This window comes from Manis javanica, chromosome 16 (genome assembly GCF_040802235.1).
Source record: "Manis javanica isolate MJ-LG chromosome 16, MJ_LKY, whole genome shotgun sequence".
NCBI lineage: Eukaryota > Metazoa > Chordata > Mammalia > Pholidota > Manidae > Manis > Manis javanica.
The window spans coordinates 16,474,081-16,495,417 of NC_133171.1; the positions used below are offsets into that span (position 1 = coordinate 16,474,081).

General features: G+C 42.4%; 1 protein-coding gene across 19 annotated transcripts in view; it reads right to left on the reverse strand.

The window, feature by feature from the left end:
* Positions 1-21,337, reverse strand: part of LOC108389730 (uncharacterized) — a 603,223-nt gene that overhangs the window by 488,208 nt on the left and 93,678 nt on the right. For 8 of the 19 annotated variants that reach the window (XR_012126343.1, XM_073224880.1, XM_073224881.1 and 5 more), the window contains one exon: positions 20,499-20,533. The exons of the other annotated variants lie outside the window; for them this stretch is intronic. Coding sequence is in view for 7 of the 8 variants with exons in the window: in XM_073224880.1 (XP_073080981.1) it covers positions 20,499-20,533 (35 nt within the window). In the remaining variant the exon portion in view is untranslated. The remainder of the gene's footprint in view (positions 1-20,498; positions 20,534-21,337) is intronic. 19 annotated transcript variants of the gene reach the window in all.

Below are 21,337 nucleotides of genomic sequence, written 5' to 3' on the forward strand. Positions count from 1 at the left end.
CACAAAGCTGAGGGTGAGAATCTCCTTCAAGATGTGGATAAAAGGCTGCCGTTCTGGCTGCGTGGTCTCCCTGCACAGACAAGCCTGCTGGGAGGCTCCCTGACCAGCTCACGGCCGGAGGGCCGTAATCTTTGAGCGCGTTTACACTGGAGTTGAGATGAGGTGGCAAGTTGTTTTTACTGGCATTTCTTTTCTAACATAAAATTTTTCGATCCGGATCTAAATCAATGGACTTTGTTACCCCTTTATTCCACAGTTCCTCTCTTAAATACCACGTCTGCACGATCCTATTTTTGTCTGCGTTGCAGACCAACAGTTGTCCCCTAGTGTCTGTCATAGTCAACACGGTGAAGCAAATGAGACATTCTCAAAGGGTTTCTTTCCGTCCCTCCTACTGGCCCGTATTTGGGCATTTTATAGTTCATCAGAACCTTATCAAGCAGAAATGTGGACCAGTGGTGGTAAACTCGATTGTCAAAACAAGCAGAAGTTATTACAGGGAACACAAGGACCGGTGGATAATACTGTGGCATAGTTTGTTTTGTTATTTCCTTGGTTCTTAGTGAGGCAAAACACACAGTTGGTAGTCGACTTATTCTGGGGAGTGGTCACAGGTGAAAGACACTGAAACCCATGTAGAATTTTTTGGTGAAAGGACAAAAAGGAGGGCCGTGACTGGCAATCAGATGCGTTCCACGAACTTCCACTCTTTGTTGCTGTGAGCTTTGCTCATTTATACTCATTTCTGGCCCCAGCAATGATTTGCATGTATTCACTTATTTAGCATGTTACACACTTCAGACTCAGTATCAGACCACAGGACTAAAATCCCAAGGAAATCATAGTCTCTGCACCTTAAAAGCTCAAATCTGGGTATTTATGTCAAAAAAAAACTTTTTCTTTTCCAAAAATGCAATGAATTAAGGGAAGTAGGGTGAGGAGGAAGAGGAAAGGGGGAAGAATATGGAAGTCCACCTTTAATAGAAAGCTGACTGGTGGGGGCAGGGACGGGGGTGGGGGGAGGCTGGAGGGAAGGAAGCAGCACAGGTAGGTGGGTCAGCACAGCCAGCGGGAGGCAGGGACAGGGCAGGACAGAGCAGGGGGCCCTGGTGTCCACAGGCTGGACACTCGTCACGACACCGCCTCCTCTGCGCTTCCACCTTCACCATCACCAAGTCCCAACCTTTCCTGCTAGGAAGTCTCACAGGGGCCCCATCCCCTCCCCCTCCTGGTTCCGCTGCAGAGGGGGGCTACCCCATGCAGCCAGTACCCCTGACGCAGCCCCAGCCTGCGCTCTGCCCTCTGCACCCAGCTGGGCCCCACCCGTCAGGCTCCTGCTGCTTGGCTTGGGAAGGCTGCACCTGCTCGGCCAGCTGTCATCAGGGGGAGATCCTCAATGACTCGCTCACACTCAGTCCCAGGATCCTTATGATCTGCGGTCAGCGTCATGCTTCATCCCTGTGCTCCACTTGAGGCAGTGCCTGACCATAAAGGTTGTGATGGGGGCCCAAAAGGTAAGTGTCCGACGGGGTTAAAGAGGACAGTGCAGCACAGAGAGGCAGAAAGTGCCTGTTCCTGGGAGCCTTTCAACAAATCGGAGGGGCTGGGGGCAGGGGGGGAGGGAAGGGGCTGGGGAGGAGGGGGTGGGGGTGCGGCCGGGGAAGGGCAGGGGAGCAAAGGGCCACTTGGAGGCCGGCTCTCCGGAAGCCTGCCCTGCCGCCTCCTCTCTCCTCTCCTTAGGGCTGGAATGTCAGGAAACAGTTTCACTCTGCCAGTGACTCTCCCTTGTAGGAGCACAATTCAACACCAATTTTTTCTGTTTATTATTGGCCCTGACAGACCTTAATTCCCCTAACATGATCCCTCACTTCAAAGAGAAAACCGCCTCCTCCCAGTTTATCCAAGCAAAGGGGCCCCTCCATCTCATTCCACAACCAGTTGGTCACAAATCCTTTCAAATTCAAATCTTCTAAATTCCTCTCAAATACTGCCTTCTCTTCATCCCTATTTTCCACTACCACTAAAGATAAACAACAAATATGGGCCTAATTTATTCGCTAATTACAACTGCAGGCTAAGTCTCCACAGAGAACGTAATGTTTGACATCATAGGGCTGCTGTGACCATTAAAAGAGACAATGTAAGTAAAATCTGAATTATCTTTAAATACAAACAAATGACATTGTGATGTTTGTATCATGGCCTTGGAATAAATTTCCAGTAACTTGATCAAAACCTCCTGATAGACAAGGACAGCCCAGTTAAAGGTGAGTTGGCATCTGAAATCACTGTAACACTGTATCAAGGTATCAAAACCTCTAACCCACTCCAACATGTGGACTAGATTCCAAGGACTAGACCAGCCTTCCCAACAGGGAAATGAATAACCAGGGGAAAAAAACCTGTTAACACAGCCTCTGCTGAAGGCAGCAGAGGACTGCAACGGACAGAGATCCGAGACACCATGGCCTTGAAGAGAAGGGAGCCTGACGTGGGCCTCCTATTTAACACACTTCCTGATTCTACTGCAGACGATCAAAAGACTAGGAAGCTGAACAGTTGCAGAGAGCTGGGCAGGCAAAACTGGAGTTCATGGCCTGCTAGGGAAAGGGGTCCTAATAACAACGCAGCCCTTCAGTTGGGATTCCCAAGGGTTAAAAACAAAGCAATAAGCGTAAAAAAGCAGAAACAGCACAGCCCTCATGAAGGCGAAAGGCCACTTCTGGAACAGTTTACTCCCTGCCTGAACCAAGGTGCTCTGTCCCTACCCTGCCTGCCTCCTAGAAGAAAAGTAAATACCCTTCAGAGGAAAATAATATCACCTACAACTAAATATCTCTACACTTTCAGTACACCAGCATTCAGTTAGAAATAATCACACTTAGAAAAATAAGAACTAACCAAAAATCAAGAGAGAAACAAAACAATAGAAGCAGATCTACAGGGAATTCAGATACTGTAATTATCAGAAGGTCACTTTAGAATAACTGATGGGTGTGTTTAATAAATCACACTGCAAACTAAAGAATTTCAGTGTAAAATTAATCAAAAGGACATCTTATAATTTAAAATATAACCTACTGGTATGAAAATATTCAGTCTGTGGGTTTTAATAGCGTATCATATGCAGCTAAGGAGATACATGTGAACTGGAGGCTACATCAGGAGTAAACATCCAGATTAAAGCACATGGAGAAAAAGGGAAAGCAACCTATGAAACAAAGGGTAATACGTATGTCATCAGAAACCCACAAGAAGTGAAGAGAGAATGGGGTCAAATATCTGATGAGATAATGGCTGAGAATTTTCCAAAACTGGTAAGAGAAAGCAAGCCACAGATTCAAGAAGTGCTACAAAACTTCAGGTGGTCAACACAAGAATATTCACACCTAGACCATTATGGTAAAACTGCTAAAAACCAAAGTTAGCATTATTAAAGCTATGAGGAATGGGGAGTTAAATGGAAGGACACAGCATTTTCTAGAGGCAAGAATAAGACTGACAGACCCTCCACACAGTCATGGTGAACCAGAAGACAGGATGGCAGAAATGGTATCTTAATGCACCCACAGAACACTAAGTTCCAAGAATTCTATACCCTGAAAATTCCCTTCAAGAATAAAGTCTTAAAGTAAAACCTGACGGATCTTATCACCAGATGCCTGGACTAAAGAAATTCTAAAGGGAGCTCTCAGGTAGAGGAAAATAACCCCAGGTGAAAGCTGGTAGCACAATTCTTCACCAGGAATATTTTTTAAGTAGGTCGGAAAATACCAGACTGAAGATCTGAAGACTGAAGAGTATCTTTAGGTCTCCACTTCATCTGTCCTGTTCAATGTTTCTTTCAATGATTTGAATGCCATTAACAGAAAACACATGGAATTGTAAATATTATTTACAATTTGAAACTATGCCCCTGTATGTCACAAAAACTAAGTGATTAACTTTTACTATAAATTCTTTATGATTTGGAGCTATGCATTTGCCCATACATGTCCTTAAAATATCCTGCATTCCCATGCCACCATTTCTAAACCAGCCAAATCTTTGTCTTTCAAGACTCATTGTAATTTCCCCAGTCACTCATCAACCACCTATCATGTGCCCATTTTGCCAATTTTGCACCAGGCACTGTATTATTATCTAGGGCAGAAAGATGGATTGCATGCAGTGTCCTGCTGGTGTAGAAGTTAATCAGCGATCTTTCCTTACTGCACACAACCAAATACACACCAGCTCTCTTCTAACAGGAAAATCTCCCAGAACACCCGTGGTGGCCATTTGTTCTCGTTAGTTTTGTGTTTCTTTTAACTCCTCACTACACCGCCACCTCCCTGAGACTCATGCATCAATGGCCTCTCTGCATCATTTAGCACAGCGCTCTGCACACCAGGGCCTTTGCATAAACACCCACTGAATTAAATCTTCACAAGAAGAAGCAAAGGGATGCAACTCACATGAAGGAGTTTAGCAGAAACAGGTAGAAAATCCTTCATTTAAGATTTTAAAAATGAGCTGCATAAACACTGGCTGGCAAAGCTTTGACTTGTGATATAAACAAAATACCTCAACATTTTAGCCAATAACAAACTTTATATATATTGGGGTGGGACTCGATAATAAGGGTGAATGTAGTAACCACATTGTTTTTCTTGTGAAACCTTCATAAGATTGCATATCAGTGATACTTAATAAAAAATAAATAAAGAGAAAAAATAAAATAAAATAAATGAGGCATTTGCAAAAAAAAAAAAAGCTTAATGTATTTTAAATGTATTCTTTAGGTTGAACCTCAGTCTAAGATCAGGCAGACTTCGCACCTATGAAGCCATCTGCCCATCCAGACGCCCACAGAAAATGGGCTGTCCTCTCTGTCCTGGATACCGTCTCAGAAGACTTCAGAACAGAACACTTCCAGGACCAGCGACAGCCCGTGAGAACCGTCCACGGAAAATCTTAGCCATTCGGCGCCTAAAATGTAAGTGACGCTGAACCACCTTGTCTTCCTCTTGTTCTGGCTCTGAAATAATGCTGTTCTTCCCCAAGTCTCTGTTACTTCCAAAACAATCCTGAATTTTCTTCCTTTCTTCAATTGAACTTTGTATTCTAGTTTCTTAGATAATTTACTTAACATTTGGGAGGTAAAATTGTTCAAAAGGCAAGTCTAGATTTGACCACATTCTGGTCTTAGCAAAAACAGATTCCCTGCAAAGGTCTGGATATTAGAGCCTCGCCTCCCTCGTCTCATTTTACTCTGAATTTTGTAACTCATGCTTTAAAAGAACATCACCCAGAACGTCCTCCGGCCGGCTTGCACCCTGGTGTCGGACCATGGTATTAGCGCTCCTTTCTCTCGCCCTTTTATTCTTCCCCAAATGCCATTATCAGTTATCGGCACTCCTTCCTTTGAAGTTTTTTTTAATCCAGGTGCGTATCTCCTTCATAAACAAGAGTCAACACAGTGGGATTAGGAGTCTTGGGTCTAAGTCGGCCTCAGGTCTAATCTGCAGTTAGTGTTAAACATGTTTCCAAGAACTGAGCTTCTTCAGCCTCGGTTTTCTTACCTGTGAAATGAAGCTAGTAATACTGAGTGCTCAGGACTTTCCACACTAGCGCTAAATCACGAATGGGAATCTCTGCACAGAGCACCTGACACGGTAGAAAGGTGTGTGGGCACTTCCCTGCGTGGGTGTGTCCCTGCTCTTCCTCTCTGGGCTCCTTCCACTGCCACAGCCAGGGAGGAGTGTCTCTCATCACAGTGCTATCTAAGCAAATGGGGTCACCTCCCCAGATTAACTCCCTTATTCTCTAAGCCACACTCTGCACTCAGTTTAGACATCTGAGTCATAAACACTCACCTCCTGTCACTGACGTCTCTTCTCAGAATTCCAGGCACGCCTTCTCCTGTGGCTGTTCAAACACCATTCTTGTTACCCTCCCCATTCCCCATTCCTGCAGATCCCTTCTGGCATGTCCCCTTCCCCAACTGCAACACAGATGTCCACTTATAACCTTGAGGATCAAGTCAATACTTCCTTGCGATGTGCTTTCTTCCTTCCTGTTTCTTCCTGAGATGCCCTGTACCCATGCCCATGACCCGCCCATTGCTGTGGATGCAACACTCCTGGTCTGGAGAGGCAGATCCTGCCCGGGGGTCATTTACCAAGGCAGTGGTTTTGTTCACACATCCTTTTCCCTCTACCAAAGTTACAACATTGACTCTCCTATCTTGTCTCTCAAAAGCCCTCAAATTACTTTGGTAGCCCATGAGAGATACCCACTGTATTAAAGTCAAAAACAAGAAATTCTCAACTAGAGAAGTTTGCTTTCTTATTGAGTGCTTATTACACTCTAGGTTGTACAATAAGCATTTTACATAAATGGATGCATCAAATCTCACAACAGCCCCAAGAGGTAGATTTGTTCATTGTCCCTGGGCAATAAACAAGGAAAGTGAGACACAGAAATTAACTAAAAATGGCTAGAGGACACCCAGCTAGTAAGTGACAGATCAGACTCCAAGACCAGGTGCTCCAACACCAGCCCATGACAGGCAACCCCGAAGTCACATGGGTGGGTCAGTCCACACGGCTCTCCAGAAGGCTGGTGTGACAAGACCTAAACTCAGACCCAGCTCCACAGCAACGCGGGTGGTGAGGAGACAGTGTTCCTGGTGAGGACAGAAACAGGAATCAATGTCTCCTTAAAAACCTCCCCCTCAGGCCCCTGAGCAGCTCAGCCCATCCTCCCCACGGTACTCTGCAGCCCTGCTTGGGGATGCATGCAAAGACAGGGGTTTGCATCCTGTCTCACTGATGCGTGGGCCTGGCAGCAACAGGAGAGCCCTTTTCCTCTCTTCTCTAGAAGCTTCCGTGCCCTTGCAGTCTGGCAGAGAAGCTTCTCCCCAATCATCTCCCACTTCTGATATGCTGCCAAGTCTTACAATTCAGGCTCCAGGGAGTAAACCTATTTTTAACCTACACAGGAGTTACATGTAGGATCATTTTGTGGTCATTCATCCAGGTGTATGACTATGTGTTGTGTATTTTTTGGTATGTATGCTGTACTATAACAACACTTTATAAAGTATATATTTTAAAGGCCCAAGACCATATCCAAAAACCCTTTTAAAAAGTACGCTTAACACTTCATCTTTGACTTAAACCATGCGGTACTGATAATATTAAGAGACAGATTTTTGACATGTCTTTTTATACTTAAAAATATTAACCAAGCTATACATAAACAGAGGCTCAGATCTTCAAAGTTCCTTAAATGGCCTAATGGCCTGTCTCCCCAGCTCACACACGCTGAGATAGAATAGACCTATCTTCTTGCTGCTCACTGAGCGCACAGTGTTTTTTCACACCTGGAATGCCCTCCATCTCATTCTCAACAAAGGTTTATTTAGTCAAGAAACAAAGTTGAACAAAAAGAGGCAGTCTCTGTCTAGTGCAAAAACAGATCATGCAAATAATCATGCAGATAATCTAGAAGCACAGCCATGATAGGAGCCCTAAAATGGAGAGGTGCTTGATGCCCGAGTTCCTATAACAGGAAGGGTTTGACTTAGAGAAGTCAGGCTTGCCTAAAGGAGTAACATGGGATCTGAATCTAAAGGACTGAGCCAGGCAAGAGAGAGGTTTTCCAGGCAGACAGAGGTGAATGTGCAAAGGCCCTGGGGTCAGAGAAGGCTAGCGAATTAGAGCTAAGAGAAGGCAACATCTTTCTCTGATCTCAAAAATCCCTCCTCTTCCATCAAGTGCTGCTCGAATGTCGCTTCCTCTGTGAAGCTGTTCCCTCCTCTCCATTTTCACTGTAAATGGATATGTTCTTCATACCATTATAACATTTCCCTTATCCTTCTGTTAGCACTTAGCTCACTGAATTGCAATTATCTGTTCATACATCTGTCCCCTCACTAGAGGGAGAATTCACGGAGGACAGGAGCAATAACCTAACATCTTTGTGCCTCTCCACATACATGGATAAGCATATTTTAAATGCTGGCTAAGTGTTTTATAAATGAAATAGAACTTAACCATGTCATGCACACCCAGACATAAGCACTTTACCTTGAAACTTTACTACCCCGGCTGTCAGCTGTCTGAATTTTTTGCCAAGGCTCAGCGGCAAAGCAGCAACTTTTAAAAAAGCCTTTTTCTCCCAGCCTTAATGAATCATAAGGTGTTATTTACTTCAGCATCAGAAACAGCTGCCCGGACTTTGTTAGCACAATGTAATTCATTTTATAAATATCACACAATTACCTAATTCCTGAAGGTCTCTGCATGCTTTGAAAGGTGTTATTTTGGAAGCAAGTCCTGGCCCAACCCAGGGAAATTCCCCAAGCCCGGCTGTCGTGCCAAGCTACCCACTGAAGCCCTGGGGCCGGGAGAAAGCTGCTGCATCGGGGAGGGGCCCTCCGCCTGCAGCCCCTGCGGCCCGAGGGCGCCCTGGGGCGTCCCTGCTGCAGCCGAGCGCCCCTCGGGCAGGACCGGCGTCCCTGCAGCCCCGCGCGCGGCCGGGCAGCAGTGTGGGCCCGGGCAGCCTCCGGCCCGTCCCAGGGAGACCCGCGCCCTTCCTCGACGGCCTGCGCAGGGCTCGGACGTCTGGGGGGATCTTGGGAACACGGCCACAGGGCCGCCCCTGCACCTCCTCCCCCAAGACTGTTACCTGTGGGCTGGGGTTTTTCTGGGGGGTTTTTTGATCTGGCATACATGGAAGTCAGGACCTCATTACACATTTCCTCCCTTTATTTATCTCACTTAATTATAAAATCTCCTGGGAAGAGGTAAGAGATCCTCCGCCATGCCAGGGGGGCGAGTAGAAGCCTCCAGCGCAGCCGGCCGGGCCCTGGGAAGCAGGGTGGCCCCCCGACTCGGTGGTCTGTCCGGGGCCCCTCGGATGCTGCTACATTTGGGTTTGCTCCAGAAAACTGCATGACTTAATCCATTTCACTTTTAGGATGGACGCTGTTTGTCTAACACAGCTGGGTCTTTGGCACATGCCTCTTTCCTCTCAGACAGGGTCAGGCCGGGGGGGAAAACTGAAGTGCCTGAGATTAGACTGGTGGGTGGGGACTTCCCCAGCAACTGCGGTCTGAGTTGCTGCCCCAGCGCTTCCTCAGGGGCCTGGGTACGTGCTCTCCACATTCTCCCCTTCTAAAGAAAAGCATCTCTCAGATGACTCAGAATAAGGCATTCTCCTCTGGGAACCCTCTCTGCACGGCCCTGTCCCCATTCCTCCGCTCCAGCGGGACCCCCTCCTCAGCAAGTCCTCCAGGTCCTGCGCACACCTTACTGGGACATTTATCACCTTTCTAGGAAAGTACCTGTCAACCTATCAGTCACTGTCAAGAGACTATAGGCCCCAAGAGGGCAAGAAAAATGCAGAGGACGCACTCCCTAAATGCGGAAGAAATAAACAAAGAATTTCTAGGAATTTGGCTATAAACATGAAGCCTCAAGTTAAAAACTAATTTTTCATTGGCACACTTCAAATATCAAAAGCTTATACAGTAAATAAACCAGTAGTTATTCAAAAGTTTCGAGGTGCAAAGGGCTACTTATTAGTAGGCAAATCTGAAGCCATGAAATAAGCCCTGCTTGATCCTAATCTTCTTCCTTTCCCCTTAATTTAACATATTATTCATTGTAGTCAACGTTTGCTGAGTAGCTATTTTCCTCACCATTAAACCCCTTTAAAATGGAATTGTCCTGTCAGTGCGCACCCACTCTGAGCCCCTGAGAAAACGCTGGCCAGCGAACTCCAGTCCCCGCTCTGCCCACCTGCCGCTCTGACCCTCTCTGTTCTCGGCTTCCCAGCTTTATGACACTGCATTTCAGCTCACAACTGTGGGTCCCACCCCCTGGATGACGGCCAGAGCTCAGACTGAGTCCAGCTTTCTCTAATTCTGACTTCAGCACCCCCGCAGTCCAGACTCATCAGCCCCACAGCTCCACAGCCACAAACACAGGGAAACAGTAGGGGAAGATTATAAACATGTCTCCAAGTGCTTACACATCTCTGAAATGTTGTCTAATCTCTCCTCGCAGCTGACATGTGAAGAAAGCTAGGGTCTCAGGCTCCATAAGACTGATTATTTAACAGAATAAAAATGCTTCAGCAATAATTTAGGGTCCCTGGCTTTTAAAGCAGACAAAATCACTTATGGATCCATTATCATGGAAACTATCCCCCCCAAAACAGTAAAATTGTAGTGTACATAGTTATTAAATTCTGCTATCTTGATAGCAGAGAATTAAAAAGTTATAAATTAACAAAGCTCATTCGTCACTAGCATATTGCAAAAAGGGGTGGGGGCCATAAACTATGTTTCCTGAAAGAAAAGTACATTATAGTCCCACACAACCTTAAAATCTGGAGTTTGAGACTAAATTCTACAAGCATAGCCCTATAATCCAGGTATCAGCAAAACTTTTTCTCTTAAAGGACAGACAGTAAATATTTGGGGTTTCATCTTTGCACCAGCTATATTCTCAGTTGTGCCCTTGAAGCCCCAAAGCAGCTGCAAGACAATATATGAATGGGTGGACATGGCTTTGTTCCAGTAAAATTTTATTTACAAAACCAGTTGATGTAATCGGTCGTTGAGTCCATCAACACTCCCAATAATACTAGATTAAAAGAGGCAAAGGCAGTGACCTGCCTGGAGCAAAGTCCTGTGGGTCAGCATGGAATCGGAACTCAGAACAACACAGCTGCCCGGGGCTAGTGTCTCAGCAAAGAAGTCTGTGTGACAATGACCTTTCGTGCTTGAAGACCATACTTCAGAACGGTTGTTCTCATCATCAGCGGAAACCATGTTTTCTTTTTAAAATAACCTTGAGTCTTAGGAAGCTGGATGTGTGCAAGAGCCAGTCAAACATATGGACAATAAAAGCGGTACAAACCCATGAATGGTAACTAATCTCCTCAAACATCAAATCAATGACTCTGATCTGGGAAACACCAGCTACGCAGACCTACTCGGGTCCACCATTTTCCATCACTTGCCAAAACACCAATGAAGGTCACAGGGATAAAAATCTTTAACAACACAAGTATATATATATTCAGAAAACAGGAGCACTGAACAAGATCTTACGGATCATCTGTATAAATGGTCTTCATTTATACAAGGAAAATGACCTCGCCCACAATCACGAAGCTAGACTGTGGAGGAGGCATGAATACACAACAGTAAGCTGTGTGTTCTAAGAAAGAGAGACCATGTCAGCTGCAGCTCAACATTGTATTCTCAGACTTGACAGCAGTTCCTGGTATACAGAGGACAATTAAGAAATAGCTGTTGAATTCATGAATAAACAACATATAATAGGCCAGACCTCTTTACTTTCTTATCCCTTGTTCAAAAAGAATGTACTGTGCGTAATTTTCTTCCCAATGTTGGCCTGTGCATTAGTCCTTCAGACACCGCAGTAAACTGCTGAACTAATGCAAGTGGCCTGAAGGAATAGAAGCACCGCTCAAGGCAGCTAATTCCGTCCTCAGGAATTATTTATGCACGATGAGAATCCGTCTGGAACATCAATGATGTCTTTATCTTCAACTACCACTCACAGAGGACTCAGCCTAAGTGTACTAATACTGTCTGCCTGGGATTTCCCAGGACTTGCAAAATGTAAGCCTGATTGCTTAGACGGTTATGGCTTATTGCCCATTATCTACACCCACTCATCCATCAGCATATGACTTAGTGGTACACAAAGCGTGCTCTTCAAAGCTGGGAGGACTGTTCCTGCCTGTGGTCGTATTTTCCCTTCCTGTGGACAGACAGGTGCTGCCCCGGGAGACTTGGCTATAGAGAGGTGCTCCTAACTTGGACACTGTAATATCTCACCCCCTCACTCAGCCCCACGAGGCAAGGTCAAATGGAAATAACCTGCATTCTTTCTACAGGTGTTGGCCTTTGAGAAGGAATGCAGACGTGGAGCTCCATTTATGTTTTCAAAATATTGCCTTTTCTTTGAACCAACTTGGAATGTGTAACTTTGTCCACAGACTGTATAGTTTTATATTCACCCAGACTATATTCCTATCACATGGCCCTTCAGTATCTCCACTATTAGTAAAATGCCCGTACAGAATCCACTACAGAGAGGCAGAAAATAAATTTTCTTCTACTTTTCTTTGGAAAATCCATACGTAAATATGTGTGTGTTCATATTTACATACATACATACATACGTATCTGTGTACGGGGTTTTTGCTGGGGAGAGGGGGTGGAGAACGGCAGCCGCAGCCTTAAATAAAAGGGTCAGAATTTTCCACAGCCATTCGGCACGCCTTTCCACCCCAGCCCCAGTGACCATGTACAGAAAGCCACTGGGGGACCAGAAGGGACTAAGGGTAGGAAATGGTCCTGCTCCTTAAATCACTTAGTCTTTTAAAGAAAAACACTACCAAATATGTGTGGCTGACTTACAAAAACTCTGCCAACTTTCCCAATTACTGCAAAACAACAACAAATGAGATTATACCAAAATCAATTACAAAATAATTAAAACAGTTAAAATATATGACCTCTGGAAATAAGCATTTCCACCAGCATTTTCTCAGTTTTTTTTTTTTACTGATATAACACCCTTTCAGAAATACTAAAAGTTCTGACATACTAAAACAGAAGTACATACTTTTCATTTCACACACATCATTTTGCAGGGTGACACACATATACAACTTTACAGTACTGAAATGCCAGATTTAAAAGAATCCAAAACATTATAAGATAAATTCAGACCTCTAAAAGGGGTTTCCCACAATTAAATCTGCACTGCTATCAACAGAATCGGTTTATTTTAAGATTGCCTGCCCAATAGATAAATTTCCCTTTGTGTTTGAAATACTTTTATCAGATAAGATAGCTTTTGTTTAAACTGCTATTTTCAGAATTTGCTTTGGGGTTTTGAATGTACACAGTGAAGTAACTTGAGATTTCCTTCCCTGCTTTAAAATGTGTTTCTTCTGTCTGTTTGTATTTAGTAATTTCCTGTCAAATAACCTCCCATAATTAACTTTCCTTGCTCCAACCTACTTTTTTTCCCATTCCTACTTCCTGAGGACGGTAATAAAATGCTGATTATGCCTTTTCTCCTCCGCCCACCTCCCTTCTCCCTTTGGGGAAGCCTGAACTCAGGTTTCAGCAGCTGGGGGGCTGAAATTCAGACTTCTGGAGTCCAGTTCACTGGGTAGCCCTAAGCCTTTAGTTGAGCCAGTCAAGTAGGGGGAGGAATGTCTGGGCTTTCCCCAAAAAGTTCAGTGAAATCCACGGGCCAAGTCCCACCCCAGTTGTGCCTGATGTATCTGAGAACACCTCCCTCTGGTTCCTGGGGCCTTGGGAGGAGGTTTAATCCCAGGGGAATCCACACAGGAGGCGTAGCACCCGCCCCTACACACCCTGTCTACAGACAGAAACATACTGCACCCGGCTTCTCCATAGGACAGGGCAGATCGGCACACATCGCTTCTTGATAATTAATCTCTCGTTTCACACTAATGGAACACTTAGTAGAAACTGTGCAAGTAATCCATTTGCTTTATTACCCAGGCATTGCAAACACACACTCCCAAAGATGTGACATGAGAAGAAAAGTCAAAAATAGGTGAATCCATCCTATTTTAGGATTGGAACTGATGCAACACCACGACTGGTCACCGCGTACGTCAAGGTTCCGAACCCTAGCACTGCCGACGCACGGCACCGGTGATTCTTTGTTGCGGGCTGTCCTGATCGCTGTCCGTACCATGCTTAGCAGCATCCATGATCCGTAGTCACCAGATCCAAGCGGATGTCAACCTCTCCTGTCCATGTCCGTCAAAAATGTTTCTAGATATTAGCAAATATCCTGGGGACAAAATCACCCCCAGCTGAACAACAATGATGTATGTTAAATTCAGAACAGTAAAGCTGTTCTTCATTCTTTAGACGAAAAGTTTGTGAAAACACCGGCTACTTTATCGTATGAAGGATTTAACCTTCTAATTCCCGAAAGGGTCTTATTGTGACACTGAACATTTGAAGAAGTTACTGATGGTGGCTTCACATCAAGATGATCCCTGAAGTTCATAGGTGACACATGCCATTATTCCAAACCAACCGCAAAGATTAAACAAGTGTCAAGGGACAAAATCAAATCATTTTCACGGACCAGAAATGCCAGCTGGCGAGAGGGCCAGGCCACAGGACGCCGGAAGCCCAGCATCTAGGCAGTGGCGGTTGCGCGCTTACTGCCTAAGGCTGAGCCCACGGCCCAGCGCCTCCACGCCACGTGTGCGCCCCAAGGAAACGCCGAAGGCGGGCATTAGCTCCAGAAAGTTCCTGACTGCACTGCTATTAATAGCAAAACAGTGGAAACAGTGAAGCCCACTAATGAGAGAATGTATGCAAACACTGTATTATTCACAACTCCAGTAGAAAAAAACTGCTGTTAACCCTCATCCATCTTAGAAACATGATTTTGAATAAAGAACAAGACTACCTACATGTGATGCTATCTTTATGAAGTTCACGTATAAGTCCATCTAAATCCATTAAACTTATTTTTAAGGCCCAATGCATGTGTTTGTAAAGGCAAAAAATAAATAACAATGACAAAGGGTAAATTCAGACCCGTAGTTTTCCTCTAGGGGTGAAGTCAGGGGTTATACACAGGTGAAATGCCTGCACTGGAAATGCCTGTGGTGAATTAGTCGGTATTCACTTGCTATTACACTCCATAGCATACACTCACAGGATGAATCTGTGCACATATCCTTTGCATGTGTCAAATATTTTATAACAATCTAAAACTTCTCTTTCAGGAAAGGGGAAAAAAAAATCTAAGAAAGTGATGGACACCAAAAACACAAAAACAACTACTAAAGGATGTGCCTCACTATGATAAAAAGCAAAGCCAATGGATTTTTTTAAGGCATGGGAATATGAGAAACAACAAGCAAAGAAATTGGCAAAATATCAGTAATTGAATTGACTGGGAAAGTAATGGCCCCACTAACATAAAAAAAAAAAAAAAGCTAAAGTTAAAAGCCTAGGAAACCAAAAAGGGCCGAGGGGGGGTCACTTAATGGACGGTTAAGACACGCCACATCCTTTTCATAGTCAGAGGACAGTAAGCATATACTGAATTGCTGTAGATTTTATGACAGAGATTTATAGTCACATAATACTTAGGGTAGTAAACACTTGAAAGCAATCACTGAAAACATTAGAAATTTCATCTGTGCCTTCAAATACAGTGGAGGGAAAAAAAATTAGAGCAAGTTTTACGGAACCATATGAAGAAATGAGAAAAAAAAAAACCTCAGAGAAAAGAATGGTAAATAGGAATGACTAAGCTGTAAGGAGACAGAAATAAATCCAAACAGTAGTAACGGGAGCGTGAACTCACAAAATGCATCTAGTAAGAGAGAATCTGATAGAGGCTTAAAAGAAACTAAAGCGACACTCCAAGAAATATATAAAGTATAAGAAAAGAATTACCAGGCAAATGATGAAAAGTAAGGTGGTATTATATAATACCAGCACTGGACAGAGTAGAATTTAAGGCAAAAACATCTAAAGGGTTAAAGAGCAACTCTGTATATATAATGAAGGAATAATTCATCAATGTGTAACCATCATATGCTTGTGCTCAGTAAGTATAATAGTCTTAAAAGTAACAGAATTGAGATCCTGTCATGTCCAAAATCCTAATGAAAGATTTTAATACACCTTTGTCAAACACTGTTAACCAAGAAGTAAAACATTAGTAATATGTGGAGACCTAAGCAAAATTAACTATCCAGTGAATACATATAGAAACCTGTAGCCAGTGAGTATATCCAACCTTTTCAAATATACATAAAACCATTACTAAAATTGACACTGTACTCTCATAAACGATGTCTTCATAAAAATTCAGAGTCCATGTCATACAGAAATTATTCTCCAAATTATTAAAATAGAAAATAAAGGTGCTGTAGTGTTTATATAGGGAAGAATAAAAGTAATGAGCTGTTACCCAACTCAAGATGCAAAAAAAAATAGTTTCACAAAGAAGGGAAAATGATAAAGATGTAAGAAAAAATACATTTAAAAAAAGCAGAGATGACCAAATAAACCAAAAGCTTTTTGTTTTAATAGCAATATATATGGCTTCCTGGCAAGGTAAGACAGAGAAGGCACAAGTAAATAATATCGGCAATGAAAAGGTACATAACAGAGCAGAGATTAAAAATGAGTTTCTGACACATTGACAACAATACAGTTTAAAATGCCATAGCTTTATGCATTCTTTGATTGAAGTATCACCGCTAATAGTTGAGGAATCTGAACATCACCAGTGTGGAAACCCTCTCGAAATGATGGATCTGGACAGTAACGATCATCAATGGCCGAAGTCATAAAAAGAACCAGACTTTGTGAGCCTCCGGATGAGAGAACACATCACAAGTAATTCTTGCCAGAAACAAAAAACACAAAACCTAAATCTAAGCTAACCTCTAGACTAATGCTGCCAAAAGAACTTTATTATAACAGAAATACTGTCTGTGCTACCCAACATGGTGGCCTCTAGCTATTAAGTGTTTATGTGGCTAGCACAATGGAGGGACTGAAATTTTAATTTAACTTTAGCTTAAAATAATCACATGTGGCTATTCTGTTTGAAAGTTCAGCTGTAGACTTAACTACCAATTTACAGCACATACAGAGGACAGAAGAACATGAGGCATTTAGCAAATACCAACAATGGGAAATTGTACAGCACCAATTTCCTCAAACGAATTCAGAGGGCAAAGTGGAGAAAGGCAGAAAGAACCTGTAGATTAATAAAATCCTAAAAGACATTAACCCATTACAATGTATAGACTTGCCTTGAATTCAAACTGTGGGTGGCTAAAAAAAACTGAGGTGATCAGGATTATAAACACTGGGTATTTGCTGGTATTAAAGAAATTACTGGTAATTTCTCAGACATGATAAATAGTACTGCATTTGCATTTCTCAATTATCGACTCCATATTTCTGACACACTGAAATATTTAAGGATGCAATCATAAGGCATCTAGGAATTGCTTCTAAACAATCCCGATGCAGGAAGAGTTGGTGCAAGTATAAATGACACTGGGGTGACCATTCACTGCCCGTAGCTGGGCGACAAGTATGTGAGGATTCACAGCAGCATTCTGCCTATTTCAGTATATGCCTCAAACCTGCTGTGATATAAAGCTTTAAGAGTATATGCCCTTTAATCAAAGACTTCACTTTTAGGAACACATCCTTAAGACAACACAAATCTATGAAAGTATGTTTCATGTACAGAGATGTTTATTGCAGCATGGTTTGCAGTCAGAAACAGCCCTACACACACACTAACAGGGGAATTATTATATGTATGGAACACCAATGCATGTTATATTACTTGGCCATTAAAAAGAAAGAAAGAATTCTATAAATATGCTAAACTACAAAGTTACCCTCAATCTACTATAGAAAAAAAGGTGAAGATTAATATGTAAAGATTGTATTTATCTTGCAAAATCATGTCTGAATATGTATATTACAGATATAGCTACATAAACTTTGACAAAGGGAACGGAAACAACATATTCATAATGGCATTTACCCTTAGATCTTGGAAATTGTATGAGACAGGTAAATTATTTTTCTTTTTTTTTTAGGGGACATTAATGATTTTTTTTATTATTAAGGTATCATTGATAGACACTCTTATGACGATTTCACATGAAAAACATTGTGGTTACTACATTCTCCCATATTAACAAGTCCCCCCCATGCCCCATTGAAGTCACTGTCCATCAGCGTAGTAAGATGCCAGTCACTACTTGTCTTCTCTGTGCTACACTGACAAGACAGGTAAATTTATAGTTGATACATGCTTTTTTTATGCCTTTCAGTATATTTCAAATTTATACTTTAATATGAAAAACTATGATAAACATTGTAATTATTGATAAAATATTAAAATAAGGAAAAAGACAAGAATGTTTTCTGTAACTGCTTTTATTCAACATTGTACTAAAAGTCCTAACCAATGAAATAAACTAATAATAAAAATAATATAATAAAGAGCTGGAAATGAAATATTTTTAAGTGTCCTTATTGGTAATTTGAACAGAAACTCTAACAGAACATGGAAACTAACAGAAGAAAAATTTAACAAGGTCCCTGGATACAAACAAAACATGAAAAAATTAGAAGCATTGCTCAAATCATTAAAATCATTCAGAAAATAGAATAAAGAATCCACTCACAAAAGCAATAAATAGTATAAAGTTTCTAGAATTTTTTTAATGTGTAAATCACTATGTAAAAAATAAAGGAAAAATAGAGTAAGTGGAGATAATGCTCATGAATGGGTAGATTCAAAATTGAAAAACAATCTCAATTCTCCCCCAAATAATTTACAAATTAAATGCAATACAAATAACATGCTGTTCTGTGGAATATGACAAGCTAACCCTAAAACATATGGAGACCTGAAGGCCAACAGGCACTAAGAAACTTCTGAAGAACAGAGACTGGAGGGACGCGTCCTGTGCGGGAACAAGGCTCTCTGTAAAGCCTCACCGCTGGGACACACTGAGACTGGAGGCACACGTCCTGTGCGGGAACAAGGCTCTCTGTAAAGCCTCACCGCTGGGACACACTACCCAAAGCAGGGGGTGACTAGCAACTACGGGACAGAATCAAGCTTCCCGTACAGACTCAAGAGCACATGAAGTAGAGCACAGGGCTGTCACTGGGCAGCCTGGACTCTGGGGTCGGAGAACACGGCACGTGTGTCCACATGAGCGTTTCGGAGCATACAGAAGCCCCAGGAGCACCTATGCGGAAACATTGAACAGGACCACTAAGCTCCATGCAGGCAGGGCAACGGTGGTACCTAACACCACAGATGCAACATGAGGCAGGCCCTTCTGCGAGGGCAGACGGACTGCGACAGGGAGAGAGCAGGGATGAAGGACACCCGGGTGAGCACAGAGACATGCCGGGACTGCCCAAGGAGCAGCAAGGAGACGGAACGGGAAACAGGGAAAGTGACAACGAGAAGGAAGAGGGGGGAGCCGGATCTGAATTCAAATCAACTCCACAGACAGTCATCCCTACCACTACGCTGGGCGCCGAGCAAGGTGTGCTTCAGATCCAGGACCCCAGACTGAATTCAGGACCCAAGACCCCAATTCAGGACCCACAACTGATGAGTAAGGAAGGGCCACCCACACACACCACCACCAGCCGATATTATCACACAGCACTGCTGTGAAGCAGCCAGAACCTGGACCTTGAACTCAAAATCCTGGGTGGTATCACCCAAAATCAGTTTACATCCACCTCTACCCTCATCAGGATTTGAATGTTCCTTGTCTTCTTCAAACTGAAGGCAACACTAATAAATGAAAAAAATCATACTGATGGATTGGAAGAATATTAAAATGTCCACACTACCTGAAGCAATCTACAGATTCAACACAATCCCTACCAAATTAGATCAAATAATCTTAAAATGTGTATGGATTCACAAAAGACCAAAAACAGTCAAAGCAATCTTGAGAAAGAAGAGCATAGCTGGATGAATCTCATTCTTGATTCTAAACCATATTACAAAGCTGTAATTGTAAAAAAAAAATACAGAACTGGCACAAAAATGGGCACATACACCAATGGAACAGAATCAAGAACTCAGAAATAAACCTGTGCTTATATGGTCAATTAGTCCATGACAAAGGAAGCAATAATGTACAATGGGAAAAAGACAGTCTCTTCAATTCAATAAACAGTGTTGGGAAAACTGGACAGCAACATACAAAAGAATGAAAATGAACACTTTCATAAACCATACACAAAAATAAACTTGAAATTGATCAAAGGCCTAAATATAAGACCTAAAACCATAAAATTTCTGAAAGAAAACATAGGCAGTAAACTCTTAGACACTGGCCTTAGCAATTGTTTTCTGGATAGGTCTCTGCCAGCACAAGAAACAAAAGCAAAAATAGACAAGTGGGACTACATCAAACTAAAGCTTCTGCACAGCAAAGGACACCATCAACAAAATGGAACAGTGACCATGTGAGTAGGAGAAGATATTTGCAAATATATAACTGATAAGGGATTGATATTCAGTTACATAAAGAACTCATAAAACTCAAGACCCAAAAAAAAAAAAATAATAACCTAATTAAAAAATGGGTAGTGGACCTGAATAGACTTTTTTCCAAAGATGACATACAGATGGTCACCAGGCACATGAAAAGATGATCAACACCACCAGTCAGGGAAATGCAAATCAAAACCACAATGAGATATCACTTCACACCTGCCAGAATGGCTGGCATCAAAAAGACAAGAAATAACAAGTGTTGGCAAGGATGTGGAGAAAAGGGGGCCCTTATGTTGTCGGGAATGTAAATGGGTGCAGCCATTATGAAAAACAGTATGAAGGTTCCTCGAAAATTAAAAAAAGAAGTACCATAAAATCCAGTAACTCCACTTCTGGGTGGTTACCTGAAGAAAACAAAACATATGCATTCCTATGTTCACTGCAGCATTATTTACAATAGCCAAGATGTGGAATCAACCAGTGTCCATCAATAGGTGAATGGAGAAAGATGTGCTACATAAACTCAATGGAATATTACTCGGCCATAAAAAAAAGAATGAAATCTTGCCATATGCGACAACATGAATGGACCTAGAGGGTATTATGCCATGTGAAATAAGTCAGAGAATAACAAATACTATTTTACTTACATGTGGAATCTAAAAACCACCACCACAACAAAAAACAAACAAGCAAACAAAGAAATCAACAATTCAGGAGCAGACTCCTAAATATAGAGAATAAACTGGTAGCTGCCAGAGGTGAGGAGTATGGAATGACATGTGAAATCAGTAATGAAAACAAATGAAACACACGGGAGAACAAATGCTTGTTTTACTTGACCTCAGTAGCTCTGCTTCTAGAATGTCATCTTAAGGAAATAACACACATGTGAAATTTTAGGAACAAGATCTCATCCTGTGTTATTCACAATGGCAAAAAAGGAATATTCAAAAATAAGGAAATGTAGGTCATGGCATATCTAATAGTGAACTATTACACAGCAATGAAGGGTCTCATTTAGAATCAATGACCTTTCCAAAAAGCCCTAAAAGAAAAAGACTGAACACAGGCCAGATGGTATGTATGTAGCCAGATTTTATGAGACAATTTTTGCTTAAAATTTTTTTAAAATTATTTGTTAGCTAGAAAAAAGAAGTAAGTTTCATTTACTTGAGAATGCTTTTTTTTTTCACCACTACAGTTGA